Below are 12,703 nucleotides of genomic sequence, written 5' to 3'. Positions count from 1 at the left end.
GTTTGATTCTTTAGGCTTTGCACATTTTCACTGCAGCACAAAAACAATAACCTGAATTTTAGATCCAGGAGATTGGACTCTCACCATTAGAACTACCGATGTGTATTATTTTGTTTCTTGGAGTCCCTTTTAAAAGATTGGCAGACTGGCATCTTTTCCTTGGCTCAGTTTCTGCAATCCTTACAGTACAGATTTGGCTCTGATGAGCCAAGTTTCAAATATCCTGGCATGTGTGAGATGTTCTGTTTTTTGCCCCCAAAATACTTTCACAAAATAAAATGTAAGGCACATTATCCTCTGCCAACCACTCCCTGACTTCTGTATGGAATTTGCTCTTGAGGAAACAGGCAGGAAACACTATGGATGATAAGAGTCATCATTGTAGAATATACATTTCAGCAAGACATGAGAGGGGTCCTACAGAGGAAGGATAACACTTCATTCCTAAAATTTAGGTTTAAGTCTCTGGGCCACTTATTCCCAGGCAGCAAAGCCTTTCTGCCACAACTTCTATTAATCTGTGCCAAAGTTCACAAGCACTGTCCTTTTGTCATGTCAACCTATTCATTATTTCATTTTCTTTTTCACTAATTTTCATCTCTATTTTTTTCAAATTGCGTTAACTTGGTTATGCGTAAACCAAGTCGATGATGGTATTCAGCTACGTATGACCAAATTTATTTGCACATCTGGATAATTCAACATGGATAAATATAGTTTTATACAACTTTCATAAAGACGAATATCACTCGTGGACTGAGATAGAGTATGGCAAAAGTTCATCTCAAAGTGTAATTCTGAGGAAGCTGTCATTGAAAATAGCGCAATGGAACAGAGGTGCTAATTCAGCCTTCACAATTGTGTCACTACCACAGGGATCGACAACCTTTGGCATGTGGCTCGCCAGGGTAAGCATCCTGGCAGGCTGGGCCAGTTTGTTTACCTGCCAGGTCCACAGGTTGGGCCGATCGCGGCTCCCACTGGCCGCGGTTCACCACTAAAGGCCAATGGGGGCTGCGGGAAGCAGCAGCCAGCACATCCCTCAGCCCGCGCCGCTTACCCTGGTGAGCTGGGTACCAAAGGTTGCCAATCCCTGCAGTACCACATAAGTAGAATGTAGACATGGTCCTTCCAGTAAATAGCAAGTTAGGGAAGCGGGATGGGGTGGAGGGGAGGCAGGAGCAGGGAATGTTTATTTTTTGTACTTGTACAGTTTGGTTCTATCCAAAGAAGGCAGGTTAAAATCATTTTGTCAAAATCTGTAGTAAAGTTCTTTCCCAGGAAGCATGAAGCTACAACCAAGTATCAAATTGCATTAGTATTGAATTATTTCTGGTACTGCCTCTGCCAAACTAGAGCATACAATCAATAGTTTGCTACTGAAGTTCGAGCAATTCTATAACTGAAGTGTTTAAATGCTAGATTAGGCTTCAGCTGGTTAGGCTTCACAGTGGTTTGTTGTTTTCCCTCCCTGTGAATGATAATAAATACGCACAAAATAGCACTGTCTTTTCAATCACATGAACACTTAGGGTAAAAATGCTTCTCGTTATTACAAGAATGGGAAGATTTTAAACTGTGGTCAAACTGCTTGCTTAATCAACAACCTCTGTGATAGCTTGGAGGCAAAAACGATTTCCAAATATGCAAAAAAGTCACACCTTGCCATGTAAGCTAACATAGTCTAAAATTCCACTGAACACTCAAAGAACCAAGTAGAAATTCTGCTCTGTAGCCTGTTTACCAGAGGCTACCTAATAGCACTACAAAACAATCAGCCAAAACCCCTGTAACTTTCATCTTTGGAGAGTCTTGGCTTTGTTGGCCCATTTACTTTCACCAAGTTCCTACCCATGTTTCAGCAATGGTGCAGCAACAGTGCAATGCACTACTACCAGAAAAGGTTTTCATAGCACGGCATTAAACACACCAGAGTCCTGTCTAGACTAGTGATTTGCACTGGTGTTAGCAGAAGTGCAACCGCACCACTGTCGCAATCTGGGTACATATTTTTCTAATGTAGACCAAGACCTAAAAGTGGATTGGTGTATACCAGATTGCAGCAATGGTGCAGTTGCACCTCTGCTAACACCAGTGCAAATCACATCCTCTCTCTCTCTCAAAAAAACCTTCCTGTGAAAATACCATTACACCAGTGATGAAGAATGGCGGAAATTAGATTTATTTCAGAGTGTTGCATTTTTTGTAAGTTAAAATGCAAGGCACTGATGTCTACAATAATGTTAATGACAAGGGAATGGGTTCCTTTTTCTTTTCCTTTCTTTTTTTCTTTTAGGAGGGGTGAGCAAAGAGCTTTATTTTAAAAATATGACCAATTCAATACTATTTTCTTCCCCCACTCCCCCACAAAAAAATGCGAGGGTATATTTGCAAGACTAAGAGAACTGGCTGTTTAACCAATCATGAGAGATTATATTATGCAAGAGTTGTGCCCCATTACCAGGGCCGGCTCTAGGCACCAGTGTCCCAAGCATGTGCTTAAGGCGGCACTTTTCAAGGGGTGGCACTCTGGCTTTGTTTTTTATTTTTATTTTTATTTTTTTTTTGCTTGAGGCGGCAAAAATCCTGGAGCATTGCCATTCAATCCTGTCTTGTATTACAGCAGATTGGAGCCCTATTGTGCCAGACAATGTACAAAAACGCTGTAGGAAACAGTCCTGATTTACAGGTGAGAAACAGGAGAAGAGAGAGATTAAATCCACACACAGCAACTCCACGGCCAAGCCAAGACTCAATCTCTGATTTCCCAGTCCAAGTCCAGAGCCCAAATCACAATGCCATCCTTTCCTCTCTTCTCCCCTGCTCATCTAATTTCAGTCCTGGGTTTCTCCCGGGCCAAGACAGTTCCAGGTCTCTTTCTTTGTCATGGGTGGGTAATGGACATTTTACATTCTGGAGCACTAGCACTACTTGTGCCTCACAAGAAGAGGACTATTGTTGTGGGGGATACCCAAGTAGTCAGAGAGTATCTGTGATGGCCAAATTTCTAACACATATGCTCTGGGAGGCAAAAAAAAAAAAAAAAAAGCCATGGAACCTTTAACGATTACAAGGGGTCAACAGATGGCACCAGCAAGCACCAAACTGAGCCCTGACACAATTTGGAGGAGTGGGAGGGAGCATAAGTTTAATACTGCCTCAGAGGAAATATGCTAAATCATCATCACTTTAGGCAGCATTTGGGAGGAGAGTGGGGGCAGAGAAAGGGAAGGATGTTTCCCATCCTACTATAGGATAGGCAAGAACTTGCTTAGCTCATGAGATATTCAGAGAGTGTAATCTTACATAAACAGAACTATTAAACAAGATACTGAAAATTATTTCTTTCAACTAGCTAAAGAATTATATTTATTTGCATTACATGCCCAATCTTTCTTTGTTAACTTTTCCTTCCTCCTTCATAATATTATAGCTATGACTTTATGACATTTTACTTCACAATTTGCATGATGCAATTTTTTTTTCTTTTTTTAACAAACTTTCTATTTTCTTTAAGCCTCCCAGGCCACTACTGGAGGAGATTTGTATTCTGTCACTTACATTTTTTGTTTTTAATATAAAAAACTTCAGACTTTGGCAAAGCCATGAGTATGAGTACTGAAAGCATTCTGAAAAGATTTTTTTTTAAATCCATTTATAAAGGTACACTCAAGACAAAATTAAAATATTGTAACTTATATTACTAACACCATCTTACATTGTAAAAAACAAGTATTTTAAATAAATTTACTTTTCAAATAAGAAAAGTCTCTTTAGGCGGCTTGTTTACTTTCTGCTTTGCACTCAGCTGAAAAATTAAACTAGATTTGCCATTTTCGTTTGCTGACTGGCATACATAAGTACAATGCTGCTACGTTTTGATTCACAGTTCTGTCAAGGAATATTTAAAAGTGCTTCAAAAATGTAAAAACATAGAAAAAATAAGGATTAATTTCTATTTGTCATAAAGTTTGAGATTAAAAGAGAACAAGTATGAGAGAGAGAGAGAGAGAGAGAGAGAGAGAGAGAGAGAGAAAACATCACTCGGACATTGAATTTCTATCTACTTATCCAAATATTTAAGGGGCTCACACCATACAGTCTGAGAATCTCAGCTCCCTGATAGCATCCCTTTAAAGTGAAGCTGTTTGCACAGCCATAACTTATCACCAATTCACATGAAGCCTGGCAAGTGACCAGCTTTAGACTAGTCTTTGGCTAATGAGAAAAATAAAACCTATTAAACTGATTTCATGCTCAGGTTAAAAATGTGACTGAAGAATCTGCAAGTTGAACATTACTGAAAGTTGTAGCAGCACTGATCAGGGCCGGCTCTAACTTTTTTGCCGCTCCAGGCAAAAAAGAAGACCGCCGCCCTGCCGTAACCCCCGCCCCGAGTGCCTCACCGCCCAACCCCCCGCCCCCCCACCCCCCCAGCGTCTCGCTGGGCCGCCCAAATCCCCGCCCCTCCCGAACACCAGGCTGGGCCGGCCAAACCCCCGGTGCGCCACACTGGGCCAGCCAAACCCCTGCCCCGAGTGCCGGGCCGAGCCACCCAAACCTCCGAGCGCTGCGCCAGCCAAACCCCTGCCCCCCCCAGCGCCGCACCGCCCAAACCCCCGGAGCTCCACGCCAGCCAAACCCCCACCCCCCCCCGGAGCGCCGCGCCGCCCAAACCCCCGAGCCCTGCGCTGGGCCACCGAAGCCCCTGCCCCAGCACCACACCACCGAAACAAACAAAAAAAAAACCCCTCGAGCACTGCCCCGCCGAACAAAAACAAAACCGAAAACACCGCGAGCACCCCCTGCCACCCCAACATTGGCCATCCTTTAAAAGGTGCCGCCCCAAGCACGTGCTTGGTCGGCTGGTGCCTGGAGCCGGCCCTGGCACTGATATATAAAGTGAGTGCAGGCCTGAGGAAGGCAACAGGACTACTCTCAGTGCAGCTTCAGTGAGCATGCAGCTGAAATGTGGAGTTCAGGCTCAATACATGAGAGACAGCAATGATGTGGAAAGAGTTCAGAGAAAATCAACAAAAGTTATTAGGAGCTGTAGGCTTGACTGTGAAGGAAAGTTTACAAGAACTAAAAATGTGTCATTTGTCTAAGCCACACAAGGGGATGGTGAAAGGTTCAGGGAATAAATGAAATGAAACCTGTTTCAGGCGATCATCCAAGGAACACAATCTAAACCCAAAGGAACAGAACACCAATCAAGTGACTAAAGGATGGAGAAGAACTATTTAGAGTAGTTCCAGGGAGACAGTTTTAAACCATGAGTTCTGGGATGAAATTAAGAAAAGAACAGTTATTGGCTGAATATCCAGAAAAACCTCCTGACAGTTAGATATAATAGGCTGTGAAATGGTCTTGCAAGAAAAGACATGCAGACTTGAAAACACACTAGACAATAGGTTAGAGGAAGCAATTCTTCTCTGGCTTGATGGGGACTAATAGGTCTTTTCCATTTTGGGTATCTAAGATTTGTATTCGAGTTATGTCAGTATTTCACAGAAGTAACTGTATTAAAAAACAACTGAAAGTTATGACTGAAAGTTAATTAATTTGCACACGTGTAGAAAATTCTTTGTAAATTGTTAACTTTTTAAATTTTGGCAATTTCCAAATTGAATGAACCTGCATACTTGTATTAAAAGTATACATTATTAATTTATTTGGACAGGTGTTTTATTTACATTCTGCAACAGTATATGTTGTGTATTTTGTAAGTGAAGTCTCAGTAAAGTCAAACTACAGCAATCTGATCTTATATTTCTTTGCTGAGAAGGAAAAATATCCTTGCATTTTTTGAGAGAATTTGTGAGGGTCTAATGTGAATACATTTTAAAACAAATAACTTATGATGGAAGACTGTGGAAAAGTCAAATTAATACCACTTTTTTTAACAATAGAGAACATAACCGCAATAGGACATTCTAGTCCAAGATACATGTTGTGATAAATGGTGTGTCATGACGGCACACCCAGCATTCAATCTGCTTTACTTGGCATCTAACGCACCCAAAGTACCCCAAATAACTTTTCAACAAATTAGGTCTTTCTACTTTATCATTTCATGTTGCTAATCAAAGTTATCTCACAAAACAAGTGCATTCTAAAGGTGAAGTTCTTGAGATAATTATTTTCTACCATATATAAATCAAGTAACCCCCCTATAGCCAGTGCATGTTACAGAGCTCCTCCTTTATGTTAATAATTTGAATATATTTTGAAGATCAAGGACTAAATAGCACAAAATTAGTGAAGATAACTTTATTTACCTTTGTCTTTTCACCAATAACATTTCTCTCCAGCTCAGCTATTTTCCTGTTCAGATGGTCCAATATTTCCTTCTCTTTCAGAAGTTCAGTTGTTTCAGATTTCTGTTCCCCATCCAAAAGAGCACATTCCATATCCAGCTAGGGAACACAAAACATTTCTCAAAAGCAGTCCAGTTTACAAAGAACTCTTCGTACACTTTTTGTTGTTGTTACATTTTAAAAAGCAGTGTTGATGCCACCAAGCCTGAGCTTCTACATGTTTACAAAGAGATCAAAAATACGTAAAAAGGAAAACCTCACCATAAAATATTGTAACATAAACGAACAAACCAACTTTTAAATATTATTTGTTCAGCACTTATTTTTTAATTCTCCTCTTCTTTGCTTCCTTCTGTAGGATACTGTACCTACTACTCGTGCCAGCCTCTGCACTAACCACTTTTGGAACAGCTGCTTCTTTCCTGTTGTTACTAATTAGAGACAGGACAACTTAAGGCCCATACAGCTTGGTTTGCAAGTGTGAGATTCCAGAAACCAACAGTGCTTCATAGTCTTGCCAGCACAAGGGTGAGGAGTTTTAAAAAGAAATTATCTCACATCCTTACCCTTTAAATGGCTACATGAGATACAATACTCCCAAGTGAGACAAGATACTCAGATGAATCCATCAACCATTCAATAATCAGGACTATTCTAATTACATTTAGGGGCATAGTAGTTAGAACTAGAAAAGGCCAAATAGATCGTGTTATCTAGCCTCCTGCAAGGGAAGAAAATAGTCCCCGTAGTACGGAAATATCAGTTAATATGATACTGCACTTAATTTTGGACAAAAGGCAGAGGATTTGAAAGCTATGTGGATGCATGAGACTCCTGTGTATTTTTTATACACACACACACACACACATACACACATTATATATAATGTATATATATATAAAAAAACCAAGATACGTGCATATATACAATTTTAGCTATTTAATGAGCATGACATTTAAAATCAACATGTGAAAAGAAACAGGAGACCTCATTTCTTGATACCTCTCTTGAAGATTCATCCATCTGGTCATTTAACTCTTTGATCTTCTGTTCAAGTTCCTCTAAGTTATTTAGTATTGTTATGTGTTCTTCCTCCAGCCGACCAAGCTCCTGCCCTCTTTGCTCATCACTTGTGCATTCTGGTGTCTGCAATTAGTCATTAGGCAGTGTTTATTAATAAAATTCCAAAGCAGTGCATTTTTTCCTTCCTCTCACTCTGTGTTCAACTACTTTACACAATTGTTGTATTGCAAGAGTTCTGCTTTTATGCCTGCTAATTGACACTTCACTTGGAAGCATTGGTTACTGAACTTCATACTATATGAAGTCTTTTCTCATTAACTCTTCTTGTTAGCTATATTCTTCAGACACTTCATACATTGTGTTATTTTGGTTGTAATAAGCCAGCGTTCTCAAGTAAAACAGATACAGAAAGATAAATTTATCCTTTTAAAATATACTTCAGTTCTATATACACCTTTACCTCGATATAACACTGTCCTCGGGAGCCAAAAAATCTTACCGCGTTATAGGTGAAACCGCATTATATCAAACTTGCTTTGATCTGCCGGAGTGCGCAGCCCCGCGCCCCCGGAGCACTGCTTTACCGCGTTATATCAGAATTCGTGTTATATCGGGTCACGTTATATCAGGGTAGAGGTGTATAACAAAAACCTGGATGTTACAGCATTTCATAAGCAAGTGTCAAAACGAGTGGCTTTTGTAAGATGGATGCACAATTAGCATGGCAAACCATCTTTAAAATCCCTCTCTCCTGCCTCAATTATTTATTGGACAATTATGACAGATATAAAAAGCAGCATTAAAGATATTTTTGGAGTTTATTTTACCCAGAAAGCCTTGTTCTGAAACAGCAGTTAGTTTTCAAAGTGGTCCTGCAAATTATCCTGTTTTCTAAAGGCTGAGGCAATAGGGTCGAATTACGTTTTAAGGTCACTCATTCATTGTCTCCAGACAGAATTAGAATCAGATCCTGGCTCTCAGTCCCTTGCTTTAACTGCTAGACCATATGGCCCTCTTCAAAACCCAGTGAAGCTCAACTACCTAATTACTATTCTGAGGGCAGACATTTTAACAAGAGATCATGTGCAAATCTGACCTTGATATTTGAGAACAATGAACTGCATTTCATTAACACTCAGGTGCCTGTTACAGCTCTTCTCTTCCTTTAGCAGAACACACGTTACCATGAATGAATGGTATTCCTTACTTACTAGTGCTAGTAATCCTATCAGGAAAGCCTCTTTTTGTCTGGTATCCTGTTTGGCTAATGCTGACATAACATCTTCAATTTCAACTTCCCAATAGAGATTAAAAATAGGATCTTTCATTTATGGAAAGAAAGTAAGTCATGAGCATGGAAGGGTTTCAAGAGCATAATAACTTGCACATGAAGTGTTTTAATGTAAATTTCAGATAAAGAAAGGAGAGAATCAATATATTAAGATGTAGTTACAGGGAACTGGTTTCTACTTAAAATACCCTTATTTCCAAAGACTCGGCAGAAAGAGTTCTAGAGGAGCATCCCTCTTTTTTCCTTTAAAGTAAATGATATCCCCTTTTACCTATACATAAACAAAAACAAGTCAAACAGAAGATACCCTGTAAACTTATATTTAAATGCAATGAAGATAATGTAGTCCTTACTACAAAGGGGTAAGGAGAGAAACAGAAAATATACGAAAGCTACCATCAAATACGGGAGCCACCATCAAGCATGTAAAAAATCCCCTACTATGAGGTGATGATTAAGATGACTAAACTGAAGAGTTGTGCCTTGACATCTCCTTTATTTTGAGAGTCCTTAAAGAGTTAGCATGGAAATGGATTAGCTGCTGAAATAACAAAATGATGATCTAGTTATATTGTAACTGATTGGATATTCCTGTTGCAACCTGATGTAATCTATCTCAGCGTTTCTCCAACTGGGGTCCGCAGACCCATGGGGCTCTGTGAGGGTACTCCAGAGGGTCCGCAAGTCACGTCTGAGCCCACTGGCCCCGCTGATCCACTCCTCCCCCTCCTTCTCAGTGCCTCCTGCACACCGCACAACAGCTGTTCGGCGGCATGCAGGAGGCACTGAGAGGGAGGGGGAGGAGTGGGGAGGGGGACGCTTGGGAGAGGGGGTGAAAAGAGGTGGGGGAGAGAAGGGGCAGGGGTGCAGCGGGGGCAGGAAGAGGTGGGGCAGGGGTGGTGAAGGGTTGTAGCCACGGGTGGGAGTGGGTGGGCCGTGGCCCACCCACTAAGCATCCAGGCCCACCTCCCCAGCCCCAGTTCTTCAGCCCCCAACTAAAACCTCTCCAGCGCATCATCAGAGATCTACAACCTATCCTGAAAGATGATCCTTTACTCTCACAGATCTTGGGAGACAGACCTGTCCTCGCTTACAGACAACCCCCCAACCTAAAGCAAATACTCACCAGCAACCACACATTACTGAACAAAACCACTAACCCAGGAACCTATCCTTGTAACAAACCCCGATGCCAACTCTGTCCACATATCTATTCAAGTGACATCATCATAGGACCTAATCACATCAGCCATACCATCAGGGGCTCGTTCACCTGCACATCTACCAATGTGATATATGCCATCATGTGCCAGCAATGCCCCTCTGCCATGTACATTGGCCAAACCGGACAGTCTCTACGCAAAAGAATTAATGGACACAAATCTGACATCAGGAATCAAAATACTCAAAAACCAGTGGGAGAACACTTTAACCTGTCTGGTCATTCAGTGACAGACCTGCGGGTGGCTATATTACAACAGAAAAACTTCAAAAACAGACTCCAAAGAGAGACTGCTGAGCTAGAATTGATATGCAAACTAGACACAATCAACTCCGGTTTGAATAAGGACTGGGAATGGCTGAGCCATTACAAACATTGACTCTATCTCCCCTTGTAAGTATTCTCACACTTCTTATCAAACTGTCTGTACTGGGCTAGCTTGATTATCACTTCAAAAGTTTTTTTTCTCTTAATTAATTGGCCTCTCAGAGTTGGTAAGACAACTCCCACCTGCTTATGCTCTCTGTATGTGTGTATATATATCTCCTCAATATATGTTCCATTCTATATGCATCCGAAGAAGTGGGCTGTAGTCCACGAAAGCTTATGCTCTAATAAATTTGTTAGTCTCTAAGGTGCTACAAGTACTCCTGTTCTTCTTTTTGCGGATACAGACTAACACGGCTGTTACTCTGAAACCTATCACTAAGGAAATTATTTTATTTTATTAAAAGGAGCACCCTTTTAACTTATAAGACTGCACTGTGAAATGAATGGGGAATATTCTGAAGCAGTTTCTTAAAAAGCAGTATATGTTTGTTGGAAAATATCCTTGGACAGATTTTGTGGTGTGTGAATAGGTCAACTGTCACAGTATACTTCACAAGAGGCAGCATATTGATTGGAACAATGGCTTTGTTCAGAATAAGAAAAAGGGATGGAGAAGTAAATTCAGCCAGGTGATACTTTTCTGCACCCTTTAAAACTATTCTGGTTCGCTGTCAGAAAAAATCTGGTGATCTGAGAGCAGGCAGAAATCTCAGTCAAGGGGAAGAGAAAAGTTACGTGATTTCCTCCTCTTTTGGCAACAGGCCTGAATACTTAAAACTTAAAAAATGTCATACTCCACATGACAACAATTATAGATTAATTTTGCTCATGAAACTCGAGCTGTCTACAGGACGATTGAAACGCTACTATTTAAATCATTTAATACTGTTATTTACCAAGCTCTCTCTTCCTAAACTGTTTATCATTTGGGAAAAGTACTTAAAAAAAACAGTTTTCATAGCAAACGAAATCACCAACATTTCAATTCGTACTGGACCAAAACAGTTGTACTGTATGACTAAAACTTATCTTTAAGCCTTTTTCTTTGTGATTTCCACCATGAAAACTGAATTCAACTGGAAGACTTCAACCAAGGGTTCCTGATATGTGATGTTCACTTCTCAAGAATCTTACCTTGGGTATGATACTTAGGTACGAAGACTCATTGGAACCCTTCAAGAAGGCAGAAGAAGCTAAAGCTGGAGTCTTCATATTGTCACTGAAGTGTTCATCAGCTCTAATCCCTCTAGAGGAAAGTAAAGTGGCAGCACTTCGATTGAGATTACTACACTCTGAGAAATCAGAATCACTTGCTGATGATTTCAAGTGGTTTCTAAATCTTGCTTCTGGATTCATTTGAGAATCTTCAAATACAGAATCTTCATCTGACAGCTGAAGTTTTTCAAGTTCTTTATTAATTTTTTGAACATCAGCAACAGTGGTAGCAGCAGCAGGATCGCTATCAGACTTGGAATATTCAGCACATAAATTGAGGATGGTCTCCAGCCGCTGTCGCTCCTAGGAATTGAAACAAACAGTGCTAAACTTAACATACAAATTTCAAGCAAAGAAAATGTCAAAGCTACACAGAGGTTCACTATTTTTAATGTATTTTTTTAAATTCATTAAACTTCCTTATGTGCCTTTACCAATCTAGGGATAAAGTATTATATATGTTTACACATAGACATAAAATGATGGTGTGGCAGAGGAAACACAAGTTAATGAGCCAAGAAATCCTAAAAATGGGAAATAATTTCTGTAGAAAAGAGTTTAATGTAAAATCAGTGTAATCGTTTAATACTGTAATATATCATATAAAAAGGGATTTAAAAAGCAACTGAGTCAAAAGTGAGTTTTAAGATAGAGAACATAGAAGCTGTTCTCCATTAAAGATGATCCCACATTCGAGTTTCAAATTTCCCTTTTCACCACAGAAAAAGATTATAATTATTATTTATTTCTAACAGCACCCAAACGTGAACGGTCCTGCCCAATAGGGCTTACTATCAAAACGATGTGTCAATCTACTTTGTACTTTTGGCTATGCTCCTGGCAGAGATTAAACGGTTACACTCATTTTACATAGAACCAATTTACACAGAAATCATTCCCTTTTTTTAGGATTTCCTGTTTCATTAACTTTCATTTCCCCCTTCTTCTCCACACTCCCCCACCAATTTTGTAAGTTGCTTTACATCTGGAGACATCCACCTTTGATCCTTAGGAGGTTAAGAAGGAAAATAATATGTCATGACCAAAGGTTGACCAAAATGGAACAGAACCTAAAACAGGGGGTTATTGCTTTGCCAGCAAACTGTTAAGTTATAAAAGCTCATGAAGGAGTCACACCATTTTCTTAACACTGAGAATATGAACAACTATGACAGACTTCAAGCTGTCATGGCTCAAGCTATTGTAGAAACATTTAATTCCTCAGAAGTTTTGAACAGCTCTGCAGTATTTTTAAAACTTATTAAAAAGCAAAACCAGATTTGTAATGCTATATATAATTTC

At 40.0% G+C, this 12,703-nt stretch overlaps 1 protein-coding gene across 7 annotated transcripts in view; it reads right to left on the bottom strand.

Moving 5' to 3' along the window:
• The window catches only part of PHLDB2 (pleckstrin homology like domain family B member 2), a 104,509-nt gene that overhangs the window by 52,020 nt on the left and 39,786 nt on the right, over positions 1-12,703 (bottom strand). For all 7 annotated transcript variants that reach the window (XM_054045690.1, XM_054045682.1, XM_054045695.1 and 4 more), the window contains exons 4-6: positions 11,321-11,704; positions 7,323-7,466; positions 6,282-6,419 (exon numbers count right to left, since the gene is read on the bottom strand). In XM_054045690.1, the coding sequence (XP_053901665.1) occupies positions 6,282-6,419; positions 7,323-7,466; positions 11,321-11,704 (666 nt within the window). The remainder of the gene's footprint in view (positions 1-6,281; positions 6,420-7,322; positions 7,467-11,320; positions 11,705-12,703) is intronic.

This window comes from Malaclemys terrapin, chromosome 1 (genome assembly GCF_027887155.1).
Source record: "Malaclemys terrapin pileata isolate rMalTer1 chromosome 1, rMalTer1.hap1, whole genome shotgun sequence".
NCBI lineage: Eukaryota > Metazoa > Chordata > Testudines > Emydidae > Malaclemys > Malaclemys terrapin.
Note: the sequence above shows the minus strand (reverse complement) of the source record. Positions and strands in the feature narration are given on the sequence as shown.